This window comes from Lepus europaeus, chromosome 23 (genome assembly GCF_033115175.1).
Source record: "Lepus europaeus isolate LE1 chromosome 23, mLepTim1.pri, whole genome shotgun sequence".
Taxonomy (NCBI): Eukaryota; Metazoa; Chordata; class Mammalia; order Lagomorpha; family Leporidae; genus Lepus; species Lepus europaeus.
Window position 1 is genome coordinate 2,491,162 of NC_084849.1, and position 20,319 is coordinate 2,511,480.

General features: G+C 63.7%; 1 protein-coding gene across 2 annotated transcripts; it reads left to right on the plus strand.

The window, feature by feature from the left end:
• The first annotated feature begins 1,362 nt into the window (after positions 1-1,362).
• SLC15A4 (solute carrier family 15 member 4) lies at positions 1,363-20,109 on the plus strand. Of its 2 annotated transcripts, XR_009864869.1 has the most exons (9): positions 1,363-1,929; positions 7,715-8,010; positions 11,031-11,199; positions 11,517-11,594; positions 11,807-11,975; positions 15,876-16,031; positions 16,585-16,743; positions 19,143-19,828; positions 19,868-20,109. XR_009864869.1 is itself a non-coding variant. In XM_062181911.1 (8 exons), exons 1-8 carry the CDS (start codon positions 1,363-1,365, stop codon positions 19,289-19,291), a joined length of 1,743 nt encoding a protein of 580 aa, XP_062037895.1. In that variant the 3' UTR covers positions 19,292-20,109. The 2 variants fall into 2 exon arrangements, 1 of the variants encoding a protein (XP_062037895.1); XM_062181911.1 differs by having other exon boundaries at positions 19,143-20,109.
• Positions 20,110-20,319: the final 210 nt, after the last annotated feature.

Consider the following 20,319-nt stretch of genomic DNA (forward strand, 5'->3'; position numbering starts at 1 on the left):
CGAGGCTCAGCAGGGCAGGTTCTGGCGTCTCGCTGGTGGGTCTCTGGGTGGCTGCCTTGGGCTGGCAGCGGGCCGGGGTCCCTGTCAACACATCACCTCTCCCGCCAGGAAGCTGCACTTCCAGGGTGGTGGCCGCGGGCTCCGCGGTGAGGCCCTGCACACCCCTCCACGTGCTCTCAGAGCAGGTCACAGGCCCAGCCTCGTGGCGGGGTGGCAGTCCCGAGGCCTGAGGGTCAACAGCCAAGCATTAGCCCCACCCCTCCCAGTCCTGCCTCGTTTTAAACCAGGGCAGCTTCGCTGTGACCACGGTGAGGTGTCACAGTTTGTCCACTCAGTGGCTTTTGGGAACGTCACGGATCGCGTAGCCAATCACGCCGGCGACATCTGTCACTTCCAGCAGTCACCGAGGTCTAGGGCGGCCTCCCCGCAGCACGGCCGGCGTCTCCAGGGCCCAGGCACAACCGCTCAAAACTCCCCAGGGCGCGCCCTGAGCGCCCCTTCCCTTCTGCTTCTCTGACGATACAGCCCCATTGGCCGGATCTGCTGTCCTTCAAGACGGCCCCGTGGCTCCCCAAGTCCAGCTGGACAGCTCTGCCCTGGCTCCGGATTACCGTGGATTTTATGCCGGACTGGGCTGGGTCTTTGGACACTCAGAGTCCCCGTCCTATCTCAGCCAGCAGCGGGGAGCCGGAAGCAGCATGGCTGCGACCCTTTCAAGTCTGAATCCCTATTGATGGATGCCTACCCTGGACGTAATTCTGTCTTTTTCAAGATTCATTTTATTTGAAAGGCAGAGCCACAGAGATCCATCTCCCATCTGCTGGTCACCCCCCAAATGGCCGCCAAGGCCAGGCCAGGCCAGGGGTCACGAGTCCCCTCGGGCCGGGGCCCACGCGCGTGGGCCACAGCAGGAAGCTGCAGAAGTGGAGCAGCCGGGACTGGACCCTATGACCTTGCCCTTGGTGACTTCCAACCCAGTGCACACTCCAGCGCTCTGCAGGACCCGAGCGCGAGGAGCAGGTGACCCCAAGCAGCCCTGGCGGCACGGGCGCCCCACGTGTTCACCCCTTCGCCGGGTGCTGAACACGCTCCCAGCGTGCGGGGACGCCCCGCAGCGCCACCCGTGCCCCGCACGCCCGTACCTGGGACGCCCCGGGCCCCCGAGCGCCGCCGCCTCCGCAGCCGGCCCGGCCGCGCCCAGAGGCCCGCGCCCTCGGCTTCCGGGGCGGGACCGGAAGTGGCGGCGGGCGCGGCGGCTGAGCGGCGGCGGGCGCGCCCAATGCGGCCGCGCGGGGCCGCGCGGTCTCGCGAGAAGAGCGGCGGCGGCGTCCACCGCGGCTTCCGGGGAGCCGCCGGGCGGCCATGGAGGGCGCGGGGGGCGGCGCGGCCGAGCGGGCGCCGCTGCTGGGCGCGCGGCGGGCGGCGGGCGGCGCGTTCGCGGGGCGGCGCGCGGCGTGCGGGGCCGTGCTGCTGACCGAGCTGCTGGAGCGCGCCGCCTTCTACGGCGTCACGGCCGACCTGGTGCTGTTCCTCAACGGCGCGCCGTTCGGCTGGGAGGGCGCGCAGGCCAGCCAGGCGCTGCTGCTCTTCATGGGCCTCACCTACCTGGGCTCGCCCTTCGGCGGCTGGCTGGCCGACGCGCGGCTCGGCCGGGCGCGCGCCATCGGGCTCAGCCTGGCGCTCTACCTGCTGGGCATGCTGGCCTTCCCGCTGCTGGCCGCGCCCGCCACGCGCGCCGCGCTCTGCGGGGCCCCGCGCCCGGCGCTGCCGCGCAACGACTCGGCGCCCGCGGCCAACGGCAGCGCCGCCCTCGCCGACGCCGACGGCACCGCGCGCCGCTGCGCGCCCGCCACCTTCGCGGGGCTGGCGCTCGTGGGCCTGGGCGTGGCCACGGTCAAGGCCAACATCACTCCGTTCGGCGCCGACCAGGTGAGCCGCGCGCCCCCCGCACCTGGGCGCAGCGCCGTGCGGCCTCTGGGGCCGGGGGCTGCACGCCCCGCCCACCTGCACCTGCTCCTGCCCCAGGTCCCGGGAGGGGACTGAAGGGAGAGCGGGCGCCGGGAGGGAGCCCCAGAGCTGGAGGCCACGCGCCCCGCCCACCTGCACCTGCTCCTGCCCCAGGTCCCCGGGACAGGACCGAAGGGAGAGCGGGCGCGGGGAAGGAGCCCCAGAGCTGGAGGCCACGCGCCCCGCCCACCCGCACGCGCCTCTGCCCCAGGTCCCCTGGACAGCGCCCGAGGGACAGCGAGCGCCCTGCCCGTGGGGAGGCCCACCAGCCGGAGGGCCAAGGCGGTAGGGCCAGGTGTGATGCGTCCTGGTGGGGCTGTGGCTTTAAACAGAAGGGACTTCCTGTTCCTGGAGGGGCCATCTGCCTTGAGACCGAGGGCTAGCAGCTGGGGCAGTTGGTGGAGGAACTTTCCGGACTCGAGGGGTGCGAGAGTGCAGAGGCCCTGGCGCTGGACGCACGCGGTGGGGACACAGGCAGGTCTTGGCTGCTTTAGAGGGGTCCAGGGGTGAGGGTCACAGGAGAGGCCGAGGAGCGCGAGTGACAGCACCGAGCTCTGCCCTCAGCCAGCAGGTGTCTGAGCTGGATCCTTCCAGGAAATCGCGGAAAGTAGGGGCTGGTGGGCAGGGCTGCCCCGCGAGGGGTGTGTGTGGGACACCGTGGGCAGGCTTCCCGGGCTGCGCCGGCTGCCAGCAGGCTCTGGTGCTGCTTCCTGTTTGTGGGGACCCACAGACCAGATGTTTCTTTTAAATGGCTGCAGACACATCGCGTGAACCTTACACAGAATTCAAGCCCCAGGAAACAGGACCCTGCCCATTCGTGCTCCACCAGACAGGGAACTGGGAAGTGGGAGAGGCCAGGACCTGAGGTGTCGGCTCCTGGCCCTGCACGGGGGCAGCCTGGGTCCCGGAGCTGTGAGGATGGGCCGGGTAGGGAGTGTGGCGGGGGAGTCTACCGGGTGCCACAGGCCTGGACCGCAAGGTGGGGAAGGGGCGTGGGTGGCAGCTGGGCACACAGGAGCGCCGGGGGCCTCCCAGGATCACGGTGCACAGACGCTGTGCTGGCTGCGTGGTTAGTGCCGTCGACAGGTGAAGAAACAGGCTTGGCAGCCTAATCGTTTGCCTGGAGTAGCACAGACCCGACTGACCAGGGTTCAGGAGCGCCTCCTGGAATTTTAGCTGTTTTCCTACACACTTTAACAGGGTTTGTTTATTTTTGAAAGGCAGAGTTACACAGAGAGGGGGAGACACAGATCTCCATCTGCTGGTCCATTCCTCAAATGGCCACAGTGGCCAGCGCTGGGCCAGGCCAGAGCCAGGAGCCAGGAGCTTCATTTGGGTCTCCTACGTGGTGCAGGCGCCCAAGTGCTTGGGCCGTCTTAGGGCACTTTGCAGGTGCATTAGCAGGGAGCTGGATCAGAAGTGGAGCAGCTGGGGCGTGAACCAGTGCCTTAATCTGCTATGCCGCAATGCCGGCTCCAGGAGACGCATAATGATTTGAGAAATAACAGTTTTTCTTTTCTTTTCTTTTTTTTTTGACAGGCAGAGTTAGACAGTTAGAGAGACAGAGAGAAAGGTCTTCCTTCTGTTGGTTCACCCCCCAAATGGCTGCTACGGTGAGCTGTACCAATCCGAAGCCAGGAGCCAGGCGCTTCCTCCTGGTCTCCCATGCGGGTGCAGGGCCCAGGCACTTGGGCCATCCTCCACTGCCTTCCCGGGCCACAGCAGAGAGAGAGCTGAACTGAAAGAAGAGCAACTGGGACTAGAACCCAGGATGCCGGCGCCACAGGCGGAGGATTAGCCTAATGAGCCACGGCGCCGGCCAAAATAACTGTTTTGTACTGAGTTCTGCACTGTGTTCTTTGTACACTGCATGTCCTTTCCCTACCTGACCTCATTTGAACCTCCCAGGAGTCTTACAGAGGAGTTGATGGAGGCACAGAGAGAGGAGGCAGGTTCTTGTCCCGTGGGTGGTGTGTGGTCCAGTGAGGCGCAGCACCCAGCCAGGCGGGACATGTGCCTGTTCTGCTGTGGTCCATGTAGTTGGACGGGCCCGGTCTCGGGTGCCATTGGCTCGCTCACTCTCTGATCAGCAGCCAAGGCCCCGGGCTAGGAACACAGTACTCCATCTGTCACAGACTGGCTACACCAGACGTGTGACGTCAGAGGTTGTCTGCGGCCCCAGCTGTGTGCCTCCTTTACTGCCCCTGTTTGCCTCTGTGTGACCCGTTTCACAGGGAGCGCCCTGGGGTCGTCCATCTTCCTGATAACAGAGCAGGGGTCGTGTTTGTAGGGTAATGCACGGACGCTCCCTTGATAGTGACGTTGAGTGGAAACCGACAGGATGTTCGCTCGTGGTCTGTCATCGGCTGTGGACAGGAGCCGTGCTGCTTCAGGGTCACCGGCCGGAGCCCTTCTGGGTGCACAGGCGGAGACATGACTGCCACTCATGGTGTGCGACAACGTTGGGTCCCCGCTGTTTTGTTTTTTCAAGACTGGTTTTCTTTTTTTCTTTTTTTTTTTAAGATTTTACTTGAGAGAGTTACAGAGGGAGAGAAGGGTCTTCCATCATCTGGTTCACTCTCCAAATGGCTGCAATGGCCAGAGCTGGGCTGATCCGAAGCCAGGAGCCAGGAGCTTCTTCCAGGCGGGTGCAGGGGCCCAAGGACTTGGGCCATCTTCTTCTGCTTTCCCAGGCCATGGCAGAGAGCTGGATCAGAAGTGGAGCAGCCTGGACTTGAACTGGCACCCATATGGGATGCTGGCACTGCAGGCGAAGGTTTAGCCCACCCGTTTCTTTAAAGCCTTTGCTTGTAGGGGTGGTTCGACTGTAGATCTCGTCTGGGTTTGGAGTGTGGTGATGGCAGTGTCCGAGAGGAGGTGCTTGCCTTGAGGGGATTCCTACTTTGATCTTGCGTGGAACTATCTTGATGCGACTTGTCCTCAGGTAGTTCAGCCGGAAGCATTTTACTTACAGGTGAAGAGCTAGGAATGTGAGTGAGGAGTGTAGAAATGACTTTTTTTGATTCTTTCGACTTTTCTGTGAGTTCGGAATTTTTCAACATGGGGCTGTCAGCCAGCTGGGGGGTGGATGGGTACACAGGGGGAGGGGCTGTCGGCCAGCTGGGGCGTGGATGGATACACAGAGGGTGCCCACACAGTGGGATGTCTGTCCTGGGAGACAGACAAGGATGCCAGGCACAATGTCTCCCTTGTCTGTTGCGGTTCCTGGAATGTCCTGGTGGTGGCAGGGGCCTGGAGGGGGTGTGGCGTGACGGTGCAGGGTGCAGGGCTTCCTGTAGGTGGGATGCAGCCTTGCAGAAGTGGACAGTTGCACGGCTTTGGACACAGGACCGCTGACCACATCTGTAATCTGGGGGCTCAGTGAGAGGGCGTGTGGGGGAAAGTGAGTTCCCCTGGCCAGGGTGCGTGTGCAGGCCGGGCCTTGTCCCCGAGGGGCTGCCACGTAGAGAGGCCTCGTGGGGCGCCTGCTCTGCTTTCTCCAGGGAGCGCGGGGGACGGGGTCCGCCCTGCCCTGCGGCTGGATGAAGTCTGCCTTTGGAGGGTTCTTTGACCTCTCTCCAGCGCGGGGAACCTCTGGCGTGGCTCGGCTTTGGAAGTGCAGGGGTCTGCGCTGCCGGGAGCCAGGGCAGCTTTGTGAGGGGCAGGTGGATTGAGTGTTTGAAACGGAGACCTCCTTGCTGTGCATGGAAAGGGACGGAAACAGACTGCACGGCGCGGAACTTGGGGAGGTTTTCTGAGCCGACCGCCCGTTTCACCGGCTCCACACGGTTCTGCTCGTGGCTGGTCTCCCGCACACTGGCTGTGGCGCTGTCTGCTGCTCGGTCATGTGCAAAGCCTGTTTACGCTGTCCAGGACGGGCCGCCAGGGGCCCTGCCCACCAGCCGGCCTCCCGCCTGTGACCCAGCTGGCTGGCCTGTGGTTGGCCAGGCCTTGGGAGATGGATGGCTCCTGGGACCGGCCAGCGGGAGGGACTCCGCTGGCTGGCGGGGGCTGTGTCTGATGCTTGGTGTGAAGAGTTTTGGATGTTGTGGGAAGGTGTGAGCTGTGCCCAGCACGTCAGCGGCTGACGGGTCAGCTCTGAATTCAGCCTGTGTCCCGTGCTCATGGCCTCCCCCTCGCTCGTCAAAGCAGTGACCTGTTTGTCACACCTCTCCCTGTTGGTCAGGGTCAAGGGCGGCCGGTGTGCTGGTGCGCATGCCTCCTGACCTTCGGCCGTGTCAGCCTACGGCAGGGCCCTCGCTGGGCTCTGGAGGGTAGGAGTTCTCCGTGCAGTCTGCTCGCTCGCTGGGGCGACCGCGTTTGCTCGGGGCGTCTGCTCAGCACTGCCGCGGGCGCAGGAAGACTTAGCCTCAAGAACGTGCGGTTTATTGAAGACTCAGATTTGCCATCTGAGACGGTTGTGGCCGTATCATTGATTCAGACGTGTTTCTTGCCAGCACAGTGGCTGTGCTTACTCATTGGGGCTTAAAAAAAAAAAGGTTTACTTATTTGTTTATTTGAAAGAGTTACAGAGAGAGAGGGAGATAGAGAGAAAGATCTTTCATCTGCTGGTTCACTCCCCAAATGGCCTCAATAGCCAGGGCTGGGCCGGGCCAAAGCCGGGAGCTTCATCTGGTCTCCTGCGCGGGTGCAGGGTACCAAGAACCTGGGCATCTTCCACTGCCTTCCAGCCGAGAGCTGGATCCGAAGTGGAGCAGCCAGGACGTGAGCTAGCTGGTGCCTGTATGGGATGCTGGCTTCTCAGGCAGCACCACAATGCTGGTCCCCAAAAAACATTCTGAGAATGAATGTATTTTGTATGTTTAATCTCAAAAAAAATGAAACTTAACATACTGTGTGAAGTAGTAGTAACAAGAGGCCTGTTAAGTCTCCGCACTGGTGGTCTTGCCCCGTGGGGAGGCTGCCCTGCGGCTGTTACTGAACCGGGAGTCTGCAGTCCTGTGACGTCTCGGTGAGCTGGGCCACGTTCCCAGGGCACCGGCCAGACGGTCTGCGGGAGACCCGGCACCAGCCTTCCGTGAAACAGAGCCTGCTGGAGATGGCGTGGCTGGCCCAGGGTCCGTTCCGACATAGAACTCCTGGAGGGCCTGTGTGCCGGTGTCCTGGCCCCCTGCACTCGGCTGGCGGAGGGCCTGAGCTGGGGTGGCCCTTGTCCCTGCTGTGTGCCGGGGTCAGTGACCTGGGCCTTCCAGGAACCCCTGCTCCTATCAGAATGGCCCTGGTGCCTGACGGCCTCTGGCGGCTGCAGACAGCCTGCGCTTTCGCTTCCTCTTCCCTTCAGACGGCCAGGATCTCTGGGCCCGTGGGTGTGTGCCATGCTGGCAGTGTTCCTCTCGGGGACTGTGCCTGGCGCCCCTCCCACTCCACTCAGGAGGGCGTGGCACCCAGGGTGGCGGTTCTGAACCTGCCCGTCAGGGGAAGCCACTTGGAAAGTGCTGGGCCCAGGCCCCGGAGACGAGTGTACCAGGAGCAGTCCAGGTGACGCCGAGGCAGGCGGTCTGCGTGGTTTGTCAGACTCGGGGTTGTGGGGTTTAGCGCAGCTCCCGGCCTCCACGTTCTGCTGGGAGACCCCGGGACGTTCTCCCATTTGGACAACGTCGCATTTTTGCCGGGCCGTGCACGCCGGGAGGCGCGTTTGCTGCATTCTAGCACAGGGTCTCAGCTGTGTCCCCCCCCATTGTTTTAGGTTAAGGACCGAGGGCCAGAAGCCACGAGGAGGTTTTTCAATTGGTTCTATTGGAGCATTAACCTGGGTGCCATCGTCTCCTTGGGAGGCATTGCCTACATCCAGCAGAACGTGAGCTTTGTCACCGGCTACCTGATCCCCACCATCTGTGTGGGCGTGGCCCTCGTGGTCTTCCTCTGCGGCCAGAGCGTCTTCGTCACCAAGCCGCCTGACGGCAGCGCCTTCACCGACATGTTCAGGATCCTGACCTACACCTGCTGCTCCCGGAAGCGGCGGCGAGAGCGCCCGAGCAGCGGGTAAGTACCTGGTTCTTGGCTCGGGCTCTGTGAGGCACCACCCAGCACTCGTGGGCACTCGCTGCGGGCTTGTGTGGGCCCCGGCTGCCGCCTCCAGCCCTGGGCTGTGCAGGCGGCCCCACGTCAGAGTCCCAGTTTGGGCTTTTAACCGCACGTGGCGCTTCCTGGCCAGGCCGCGTGGAGGCAGGTTAGACGGAGGGTGTGGAGAGGCAGGGTGCGTGCCTGGCGTGAGTGCTCTGGGTGCGTCTGAATGAGAACCTGGCCATGGCTTGTCCAGCTCGGCTCCCTTCTCAGGGGCCACAGTAGCAGAGTTTGAACGTGCTCAGTGGAACCCGTCATCCCTGTTCGTGTGGGACTTTCTGGGTCCGGCAGCTCATGCCCTGTGAGCCGGGGTCTGGAGACAGAAGGCCCTGTGTCCTGGCAGCCTCTGCAGGTCTCCCACAGCCTGCCATAGGCACCTGCTGGGCCACAGCAGTTCCTGGGGGGGGCTCTTTGCTGAGCTGTGACCTGGTGAGGTCATAGGCACCTGCTGGGCCACAGCAGTTCCTGGGGGGGCTCTTTGCTGAGCTGTGACCTGGTGAGGTCATCGGACCCCTGCCCCCATCTCACTGCAGCTCTGTGTGGCCTGCTGTGGTCACCCCACCCCCCACCCCCGTCTCACTGGGCAGCTCTGTGTGCTGCGGCGTTGGGGGCAGAGGATGTGTGCAGTCAGACCCTGAGGGATGTCTGGGTCCACCTCAGAATGCTGCCAGCCACGTGGCCTCTGGGGCTTCCTGTCTCTGAGGGCAGCACACCCTGTTGCTGCATGGCACTGGCTGCTGGACTGTTCCGCAGGGGTTGTCGTCCTGTGCCGTGGAGCAGCGGTGAATGGCTGGCGTCCTCCCAGGCAGGTCTGGACCTGCCCACAGTGGCTCTTGGAGCACGGCCTCTCTCCTGGACACATCCCTGCTTCCGCTGTGCCTGGTGCAGTTCCTCGGGCTCCCACAGGCGTGCTGCCGGGTCACCGTGGGCCTCCACAGAGCCTGGGGCCACACTGAGGACAAGCTGAAACCGAAGCAGCACCGCCCCGGCGACGCCAAGCTTTGCCATGGCCTTTTTTGTTAGTCATGTGGTTTGAGAGGGAGCGGGAGGCAGACCCGGAGAGCTCCAGTCTGTGAGTTCACCCCCAGATGCCACCTTGGGGAGCCCGGGCCCCAACCCTGCCGTGCTCGAGTTGTCTGCCGTCGTCTCCCAGGGCACACACTGGCGGGAAGCTGGGATCAGGCGAGGATCCAGGACTCGAGTGGAGGAAGGGCGCGTGCTCACCCCGAGGCGAGGGCCTGCCCGTGGCCTCGTTTCCATGGGATGGAAACAGACTTCCGTGTCCCAGATGTCCGCTGCGTGGGTGGAACGCCCGTCATCTGGACGCAGCCGAGTCCGTCCCGTGGCTCCTGCGGGGCGGCTGCGCTTCCTGCACACACGGGGTCTCCAGGCCGCGTGACCGGGCAGCGGCCTGGTGTTACTCTCCCTTCGGCTTTGTCGGCAGAAGGGAACATGAGAGGCTTGGCTTGTGGAAGCCGGCGGCCGGGGGCGCTCAAAAGCTGTTCTTGCTGCGAGTCAGCTGGTGGCCTTTGTGTACAGAGAGAAGGAGCCATCTCACGGGCTCCTGGTGAGGCTGCAGGCTGTGGGCGGAGCCCTGGCGCTGGGCGAGGGCTCAGGGTGCCCGGGTCCACGTGTTCTGAAGGCTCCTTGCTCACCGTCTTCCCTGCCGCTGAGAGCTTGAGAGAGCGGATGGCCCGTTCCCCGGGGACACAGCTGGGTGTGTGCAGAGTGCCGGCTCCCGTGTGTGACTTGTGCAGTGAGTTGTCATGGCAGGGAGCGGCAGGTCCCTTGTGTGCCGTGTGCCCCGGGACGTGGCCTGGGCTGGGCGCTCACGCTGTGTGAGCGACTTGTGTGAGAACACATTCGTTACTTGCATCTGGGCATCCTCTGAGAAGCGTGTGGTTAGTGTGACGGAGCCCTGCCGGGTGCCTGTGGACCTGGACTCTCCCTTCTGGAAAAGCAGAGGCCATCGCTTCAGGGCGAGAGGGGTTGAGCGTGCTGGCTGGTTCCCCACTAGGCTCCGCGGTCTCTGAACGTGCTCTGGTACCCCTGCGCGGGCAGGCGGGGGGTGGGTACCAGACCCTGTCCTGTTCCACGTGGCTGAAATACTGCGCTATAGATTCTTGGTGTTGTGTGCCCTCCTGGTCGGAAAGTGCAGATTGAAAGTGTCCGCTTCGTAGGTCAAAGGTCAGCGCAGCAGCACGGGGATGCAGGCCAGGGACTGGAAAGCTGGTGTTGGCGTTGGGTCCTGGGCGGGAAGCTGTCCAGGTGGTGCTGCCCGAGCAGGTGCAGGCGTTTCTGTCTCTGTGCAGGTTCCTCTGTAGAGCGTCTGGGTTGAGCAAGAGCCTGGGGGTGTCTGACGCTGCCTGCCCATCTCACACCACCAGGCAGGCCCAGACTGAGAGCTGGGAACACCCGAGGGGCTGTGCATAGTGTGGTGGGGGAGGGCAGGGGTCCCGCAGCTCCCTCACCCAGGTGCAGCCGGCCCTACAGCCTCCTGGGCAGTGGTCAGGGCGAGTGAGTGGGCGCTTGGGCCTTCCCCACCCAGCACAGAGCCCTTCCTCTGACACACCCAGGACTGCTTTTAAAGTAAAGCAGCGTGGGTTATGTAACAGCATTGGTACTTGATAGAATAACTAAGGACCCAGCGCAGTTGTTCCCATATTTGAACCCCGCCGTGTCGCCGGCGTTGTCAGCCACGGGGTCATCTGCAGGCTCGGGGCAGGCACAGCCGCCGCGGTGCCCGGGACCAGCAGCTGAGGGTGTCCCGCTGTGTGTAGGCAGGATCTGGGCGTCTCCGATGGTGTGCAGTCAGTTCTAGGGCGAGTGAGGGTGGACGGAGGGCAGTGAGCTGGTCTCCCACCTCCTGGCTGAGTTTGTTACCAGTACGTGATGGCTGGGTCAGCAGAAAACTAATTCCTTCATTTTATTTCCCAAAGTGAAGGCATTGGAGTCTTTCAGCACTCTTCTAAACAAAGTCTGTTTGATTCATGTAAGATGTCTCACGGGGGGCCGTTCACAGAAGACAAAGTGGAAGATGTGAAGGCGCTGGTCAAGACTGTCCCTGTGTTCTTGGCCTTGATCCCTTACTGGACAGTGTATTTCCAAGTGAGTGCTGACCGCCAGGCCTCCTTCCTCACCTCCCGCAGCCGCGCCCCGCCCGAGTCCTCCCGCCACGCCCGTCTCCAGGGTCTCGCACTCATCTTGGCTACTTTAAGAATTCTGAAAGCCTTTCTAACCGAGAAGCTGAGACGGGTGTGCTCCTGGTTTCCCGGCCCTCGTTGACTTAAAAGTCTCATCGGGTAACTGGCAGGTTGTGTTCTGGATCTGAACTGCCATGGGGGGCGTTTACGGTCCATGAGCAGACCTGACCGCCGGGGGTGGGCGCGCCGGGCCACCACACTGAGGCTGCGTCTTGTCCCCAGATGCAGACAACGTATGTCTTGCAGAGCCTTCATTTGAGGATTCCAGAAATCTCGAGCATCACCACCGCCCATCACACGGTAAGCACGGCTCCTGGCTCTGCCCCGCCCAGGGGCTCGTGGCGCACCCCAGAGCAGCATGAGCTGGTAGGGGACATCGTCCAGTGGCCCTGTCACTCGGGCCAGATTGACGGACCTCAGCCAAATGGTCATGAGCGTGTGTGCCTGGTGCTCCCTGTCGCCTAAAAACACAGAGGCCAACGTGGTGACGCGCGTGCTCGTGTGTCCTGCAGTTCCCGGCCGCCTGGCTCACCATGTTCGACGCGCTGCTCATCCTGCTGCTCATCCCGCTCAAGGACCGCCTGGTGGACCCGGTGCTGCGCAGGCACGGCCTGCTGCCCTCCTCGCTGAAGAGGATCGCCGTGGGCATGTTCTTCGTCATGTGCTCCGCCTTCGCCGCCGGTGAGGCCCCCGCTGTCGCCTGCTTGTGGGGAGAGCGGCTCCCGGTCTAGGGCCACGCTCTTGCCTGGAGTTAGCACTCAGCGTGCATAGCGGGCCACCGTTGTCATCCAGAGGAAAAGCCCAGAGGTGCCCCCAGCAGCGAGGCCTGGGTGGGTCTCACGGGAGGGTCTCTGCCCTCTGGGTGGGTCTCTGGGGAGGGTCTCTGCCCTCTGACTGCGCTGTGGCCGTGCTCGGACTCCTCCAGGAGGGGGCGCCACGGCTGAGATTTTGCACACAGAATTTTGTGCGCATTCCCTGGGGAGAAAGATGCCTTCAGATTGTTGGAGGCTTATGGGCGGTATTCCTCCTTCCCCCAGAAGCTGCTGGGGCGGGCGTTCCGTGCAGACTGCTGGGGATACCATGTCCCCTGGTCTAAGAGGGATTTAAGTGCCTGGTTAAGTTCCAGCTGCTCCGCTCTGATCAGCTTCCTGGTGCTGGGCACCCTGGGAGGCAGCGGGTGACGGCCCAGGTGCTTGGGTCCCTGCCTCCCACGTGGGAACCCTGGGTTGAGACCTGGCCCGCCCTGCCTGTTGCAGGCATTTGGGGACTGAAGAGTGGATGGAAGGTCTTTCTCTGTCTCGTTCTCTCTGCCCTTCAAATTAACCAGATCCACACGCGGGCCAAGGCGCTGTCATTCCAAGGGGTTCCACTGTCTCTCGGGTCTCCGTGCTGAAATGTTAGTGGTCTGTCTTTGGCTGATGAAGCTGACGTGGTGCCGACTTTCCCAGCTTGGTTGGAATGTTCCCGTGTTCATACACAGTAGTTGAGTTGCACACGAGGAGAGGAGAGCCAGTGTCCCGGGTCGGCGGGTGGAGGCCTTGGCAGTGAAGCGGGCTTGTGTCCGTGGATGGTGCGCCTTTCCGAGCGGTCATCTGCTCGTGCCCAGCACATGTGGTGGCCTCCTGTCCGGAGATCTGAGGACTCCGTCCCTAGGCTCAGGAAGGCTGGGCCCCGCGGCTGTTTGGGAAGGCCGTTTCTTTGATCAGACATAATAAGCGAGGTCGTGTCCAGGTGTGTGTGCTTCCTCTGTGATTCAGCTTCCCTTGCAGAACTGGGGGGCGGGGGGTTCGAGGAGCAGCGTCAGGCAGGGCCGTGGGGGGTGGCCAGGCACCCAGCAGTGCCGTCTGTCTGTGCTGCTTCCCCACGGCGCCCGCCCTGGGGCTCTGTACTGCTGTCCGCTGCTCCGTGTTCCGGGGCGGAAGTGCCCCTCTCTGCCCTGTGGCCACGCGATGAGGTGGCAAAAGGGGCCTTTTCTCTCCCAGTGGGTAAGAAATGTCCTTGTTTCCCCGGCACGTGTCTAGCAGATTCTTCATGGCTGAGTCACTTCTGTGGCTGTGCTAGAGCCGCATGCGGCATTGCAGGGCTTCTCTGTGTGTCTGTGGGGGCCGGGCCACCTCTGAGAGGTGCCTGTGAGACTCTGGGTGGCCCAGTGTGGCATGGCCTGGAGTCAGGCCGCCACCTCCGGGCTCCTGGGTGCTGCTCGCCGTGGTGACTGTGGCTGGCTGTGGGGAGGCTGTGACCTCAGCATGGACCACGGCAGCTGTGAAGGGCCACGTTCAGGCCAACTGTGTAGAACCGACAGCACGTGGTCTGTGGGTGTTGGTCTGTGCCTGGGAAGGCCCTGAACCCAGACGTGAGCTTCATGTTGTCAGCGGCCTGCATCTCCCAGCCTCACCGGCTCTAAGTGAATGTCTTTCAGGAATTTAGGAAGGTTGATGGCTTTGAGTAGAAACCTGAACTCGTTATTTGAAAGGAACATTTTAGTAGAAACACTGTTTTACCTGTACCTGGCCACCTGCGCCGGCGATAAACCCGTCTCCTGTGTAGGCAGTGCCTAGGGAGCAGCTTTTCCCCAGGGGGCCTCAGGTACAGCTGGGCGGGCCCGGGCCCACGGGAGCGTGGGGAGAGCTGAGGTGTGCTCCTTCGTCGCCTTCAAAGCTGCGCGTGTGCCTCCATTACGAAGGGAGCAGGTGGGGGCTGGGAAACCTTCAGGGAATGTGCTCCCTGGAGGTTGTGTGTGTGTGTGTGCGCGCACACGCCTCCACATACATGTGCATCTTTTGTGGTTTTTGTCAAAGCAAAGTCCTGTGTAAGCTGGCCTGAGCCTGATACAGACACTGATCCACGCATAATAAAAGTTGCACTAGTTGTTGTGGTGGAGGGAGGGCCGGAGTGCAGATGACAGAGGGAGCGGCAGGTGCCCCTCCCCAGGGAGCCTGTGCGCGTGTGGGGTAGGGGCCTCGGGAGGCCATCAGACGCCTGTGCCGCGCGGCCTGCTCTTTCTTTTCCATTTTCTCAACAGATTTATGGGAGTTCCTTTCAGTTTGTTTTAGGATTTATTTATTTATTTGAAAGTTACAGAGACAAAGGTAGAGACAGATCTTCCATCTGCTGGTCTCTGCCCCCACGTGGCTCTGTGAGGCCACGCCCCCATGTGGCTCTGAGGCCACGCCCCTGGGCCCTGTCAGTCCTGGGCCCCTGGGCCCTCTGTGTTCTGCTCTCTCCGTGGGTTTTCTGCGGTCTTTGGTTTCGTTGGGCTTTGCCGTCTTTGGCTTCTCCCAGGACTGGGCCCACGTCTGTGCCGATGCCTGCAGCATGGGTTTTCCCACGTAGTGTTTGTGTCCGAGAGTGTGGCTGTGAGGAGTTTCACACCCCTGCTTCTGTGGGTGGTCCCGTGTCCCCGGGGCCTGCGCTGTCCCCTCCCCTCTCCTGGCTTCTCCTCATGGTGGCCTGTCCACGCCGGCTCTGCCGGCTCCCTGGCTGCAGGGCCTCCCTGCCCTTTCTCATCCTGTCCCTCTGAGCCAGCGCCCTCAGGCCCTGCAGGCCCAGAGCTCTGTCCAAACCTGGACCGCTTTTCGCTGGGGCGGGGCCGGTAGCCAGAGACTCTGTCACCCCCCCCCACACACACACACACCCCACGCACGCTCTGTCCCGGGCACTCTCCCCTTTGCTCTGAGCAGGACGTTGGGTCAGCCTCAGCCTTTGCTCCCAGACGGGGCTAGGGGTCGCCTGCAGGCCACAGCGGTCGCCCTGTGGGTGTGCAGTGTTGTGCTGCACCTGCCTGTCCAGGAGGAAGGCTGGCCCTGTGCACGGCCCCTTGCTCCCCGCTGGGCCCTGGGTGCCGTCCGTCATGCTCGGGTGGGCTGCAGTCCCCTGCCCGCTTCCTGGGAGCTGTGGCCAGCGTTGCTGGCGTTGGCTGGTGGCCCCTGCTCCATCCGCCCCGGCTCCCTTGTGCGTGTTTGTGGCAGCTGGAGGTGGTTGGGCGCAGGCTCAGGTGCTCCTGTCCCTGGCACGCGTGTCCTGGTCCTGGGTACTCGGGTTTTAGAAGGAGTATTTCAGTGTTTCTCCGTTGATAGCTTGTGTATCCGTCTGCACTGCGTGCTTGGGTCTCTTCCTTGGAGACACAGTCGCTTCAAAGACAACAGCAGGTTGCCCAGCCCACACCCGGGAGCCTGGGTTTCAGCCCCAGCTCTGCTTCCTGCTGATAGGCCCCCTGGGAGGCAGCAGGGTGGCTCGGAGAGTGGGCCCCTGCCACCATGTGGGAGACCAGGATGGGGTGCCCAGCTCCTGGCCCCGCCCTGGCTGTCCGAGGCATTCGGGGCTGAGCGATGTCTGAGTCTCTGCCTTTCTGGTAAATCAGCACACATTTTAGAACATGAGTGCACGTGCGCAGCGCCAGCTGGTGAGGCAGAGAAACAAGTGTGGTGGAGATCAGATGAGATTCCCGTAAGATCCCGGAGAGGCACAGCAGGGCCGGGAGCCGTGCTCAGGTCTCTGGGGAAGCGGCCGTGAACCTCGTCCTTCCACGTGGCTTTCAGACATAGCAAATCAACGCCGTACTGACCGACTTCTGAATTCCAGGAATTCTGGAAAGTAAAAGACTGGACCTGGTCAAGGAGAAGACCATCAACCAGACCATCGGCAACGTGGTGTACCACGCGGCCGACCTGCCCATCTGGTGGCAGGTGCCGCAGTACGTGCTGATCGGGGTCAGCGAGATATTCGCCAGCATAGCAGGTAAGGCTGCTTGGCCGCTTCGGGGACAGCCCGGTGGCCATGGGCGTGGCCGTGGGCGCCGGCGTGTCTTACATGGACGCGGGAATCCACCCAGACAGCAGTGGTGGAGACCTCTTGTGGTTTAAACGCGAGTGCTGTGTGGGCCAAGGTGCTCCTTTCTTGGTGCAAAAACAAAATTCCCCAGATCCTGGACGCTCCTTCACTGCCCCGAGGTGCCGCAGAGAGCACAGAGAAGACGTGGCTGCTGAGCCCGCGTCCCCGCAGCCAGGCCCCGCACGTCTGTGTAGACGCGGATCTGGTTCTTCCAGCGTGTCCTTGCGGGCCGGCTCCCTGCTGCTGAGACAGGAGGGGGAGTGTGGGCCGGGCCGGGAGACCCCGCGTCCCGAGCAGGGAGCTGCGTGAGGGTCTCAGGGTGTGTTTGGGAGAGCGAGCCCCTCGCTGGGGGCCTCTGTCCCCCGAGCAGGCAGGGCTGGCGCCCCTCGTGGGTCTGGGCGGCCAGGGTGGGGGCAGGCGTGGCCGCGGTGCCGTCAGGGCCGCCCCTCTGTCTCCACAGGTCTCGAGTTCGCCTACTCGGCCGCCCCCAAGTCCATGCAGAGCGCCATCATGGGGCTCTTCTTCTTCTTCTCTGGCGTCGGCTCCTTTGTGGGCTCAGGGCTGCTGGCGCTGGTGTCCGTCAAGGCCATTGGATGGATGAGCAACCACACGGACTTCGGTAAGAGCCGCGGCCCACAGGAGGCCCTAGGTCATGGCCGCCACGCGCACGCGCTGGAGATGAGTGCGTGTCTGGTCTCACAACCCCAGGGGCTGGCTCTCCCGCCCACCTGCCCCTGCCCTGTGCTCCCCAGGCCCGCGGCCCCAGGCCGTCTGATGAGCCGATGGACATGCATCACAGCCTTTGTCCAGCGTTCCTTTTCCCGGCAGCACGCGGCTGGGGAGCGAGTTCTGTTCCTCGTGGCCAGGCCTGGCGGGCTTTTCGATTACGTCCTGTGAGTGGTGCTTAGGAGCTGGACGCTGTCCGTCAGAGACCCGACTCTGCCCCGCCAGGTCCTGGGAGCTGCTCGGGGAGCCAGGCGCGCAGGCTGCTGCTGCTTGGTTTTAGCTCGAACGCAACCGCCCTCTCCCCGTGCAGCAACGCAGCGTTCGCGCGGGGCCGGTTGTCCTTGGCCGCTTGTGAGTCCTGGACACCGTGAGGGTGTGGTGAGGCTCAGGGCCTCTGTGCAGACTGTGGAGTCTCACGGCCGCGGCCAGGCTGGGCTGGAGCGCCCACCCCCAGGAGCGCCTGGGGCCCTAAGGAGCAACCGCTGGCTGCCTGGGGAACAAAGGCCGGAATGTGGCCAGAGGCCACCGAGAGCACCACGGGCAGCCCGCCCCGAGACGAGTCTGGGGAGGCTCCTGTGCGCCGGGCCTGCTCCCCACAGCGTGTGTTGCCTCTGTTCCTGCGTGGCTTGAAGCGAGGTGGCTGGCTCTCATCGGGAAGCCCCCAGGTCGCCGTGACTTCTCTGCCCGGAGTCCCCTCTCCTCTTTCCTCATTGTCACTTACCTTTCAATCGGAACTCACTCTGCTGCTGGCCGCACTCTGAGCCCAGGTGTGGACGGGATACTGGTCCCCGTGAAGCCCACAGGGATTCCAGAGCCTTCCTCGGGGGCTGTCCTCGGTCACCCCTGCCCCAGAGGGCGCCCCCGCCCACCTCCTGCGCTGCCGTGGCCGTCTCCCCCCAGTCAGCGCCAGCCTGAGCTTTGCCTGGGTGTGTTTGTCGTTTCTGGGTGCTGTCCCGGGTCCTTGGGGCACCAGAGGACGTCCGTGCCGTGTCCAGCGTGGGCTCCAGTGTGGGCACTGGCGGGCCCTGTCCTCCCTCTGTGTGCAGAGGCGCAGGTGCCGGCTGTCTCCGAGCACCACGCACGGTCCCGGGCAGGGCAGGGCAGGGCGGGTCTCCCGCGCAGGCTCTGACACTGTCACCCCGCCGAAGTGACCACACTGACCATCCACTCGGCCGGCCAGCTTTGCGTTTGGAGGTTTTAAGTGACACTCGTTGGAGCTGTTCGTGTTTCACGACGTCACCGACGCCCTGGTGACGGCCTTGTCCCGGAGGTGCTGACACTGGAAGCAGAGATGGCCGTGGGACGTGGGCCACGTCTCCCCCAGTGCCAGGACGGCCCGGACGTGGTAGCTCACAGCACCCTGAGTGAAGCAGGCCTCAGTCTGGTGGGAATTCAGGGCGTGGTCAGGGGCTCTCCCAGCCCCGAGACGCAGGAAGGTCGTGCCGTCACCCCGACGGGAAGGCAGGCAGCTGCCGGACAAGCCGGGCAGTCTCTGTTCCTCCCTGAGTTCGCTGGAGAGTCCTTTGGAAGCAGGCCAGGCCGGAGGGCACGGCAGCTGTCACCCCAGAGACTGGCCTCAGCTCTGAGCTCACCTCCCGGCAGGGGGTGCAAGGCGGTCCCCAGCTGCGTCAGGTGTACGAGCTCCTGTGTCTGCCCAGAGGCCGTGTGGCCAGGGCTGGTGCTTGTGGAGAGATGGGTGCTACAGCAGCGCCTGCTGGCCGCGCCTTGCAGGTGCCCCGCCTCTTCCTCCCCCACGGAGTGCTCACCCCAGGCCGTCTGCACGGCGGCCTGCCCACTGCGCCCACTCCCTCCGTGGCCCTGCTCGGCCCCCAGGCGTTCCTGGGACCTAACCCACTCGATAGGCCTCCGCGGGGCTCGGACAGAGCTGACCGCGGGCTCTGGTGTGCTCGCCAGGTCAGCTTGAGGCCGCCACACCTGAGCTGTTTGGGGACCCCTGAAGAGCAGACGCGGGGCTCCCTGCCTGCCCTGCGTGTTGGTGAGGGCGTGGCCGCGTCCTGGCGCTGCTGAGAGGCGCAGAGGGTCGCAGGTCGTGCAGCCCAGCGAGGGCCTGCCCCGGCGTGGCCGCTCCCTCCCCCGCCGTCAGCTCCCCGGCATGGCTGGAAGGAGAGCGCGGCTGCTGGCGGCCTCGCGGCTGCTGGCGGCCTCGCGGCTGCCACTTTCCTGTTGTCACCTCTTCAGCCGTGGGGGCCGCCCTCCTCCCCTCCCCCACCCCCTCCACCCCAGGGGTCCTGGGGGTTTGGTGCCGCTCACGTGCCTGTTCTTGCTCCCTAGGCAACATCAACGGCTGCCACCTGAACTACTACTTCTTCCTGCTGGCCGCCGTGCAGGGGGCCACGCTGCTGCTCTTCCTCCTGGTCTCCGTGAGGTACGACCGCCAGCGAGCCAGGGCCGGTGGCGCGGTCGCCAGCGCCAGGGCCTGACGCAGCCGGGGCCGCCAGCGGCAGACTGCACCGACCGAGGCGTCCGTGACAGACTGGGGGCGCCCGAGGACAGTGGGGTGTGGCCCAGGTGCCCCGAGTGTCCCGCTTCGCCCAGGTTCGCATGCTCCTGGGGGGGTGAGCGCCTCGCAGCGCCCCGGCCCCCGCAGGCGGCTTCTCGCCACCCCGGCCGCTGCTGAGCCTGTGGCTGTGTCCTCGTCAGCAGCCCCGAAGCTCTGCTCGCACTTGTTTGCCAAGTAGTGACGTCTGCTGACGCTGGGCGGGGGTCTCTGGAGCCCCACGTGTGGTCAGCACCGCTGGGATCTCACGGAGGGCCAGGCCCGTGGTCCCCGCCAGCCCCAGAGCTGCGTGTGCCATCCGGAGCTCCGCTCTGCGTCACTAACTTTTCCTTACGTCGGAATGCGCACCGGCACTCCAGAAGACCATCCTGTCTCCACCGTGGGCACTGCACGGTACTGGGGGCCCCTCCTGTCTCCCCGGGCGCCGCACAGGTGTCAGGGGCTCCGCCTGTCTCCCCGGGTGCCGCACAGGTGTCAGGGGCTCCGCCTGTCTCCCCAGGCGCCGCAGGGCTGTCGGGGGCTCCCCAGGCAGTCTCGCACATGGCTTCATCTCCTAACAGAGACGGCCGGCCAAGCGTGGCTGTCCAGACCGGAAGTGATGTCACCCAGAGGAACGGTGTGACGTTGACCTGAGCTGTTGGTACCTGACGTCTGGGGTCTCCGTTGAACTAAATGGTTGTGAATTTGTTGCTGTATTTTGGAATAACTTGGATAAAAGCAGCTCGAGCTTGCCGCCGTGGACCAGTTCTTTGGGTGATTTGCTCGCTCGATCACTCGGTTGTTTCCCCGTGGGTATCAGGGGATTCCACATCGGGAGCGCAGGTTCCAGAATTAGGGACCCACGAATCGTCGAATTCTAGCTCCTTCCACGGATGCTCGGCACCAAGGAGCGCGCAGCCAGAGCATCTGGGCCCCGGGCAGTGGGGTCAGCCATGGGGCAGCACGGCCGTG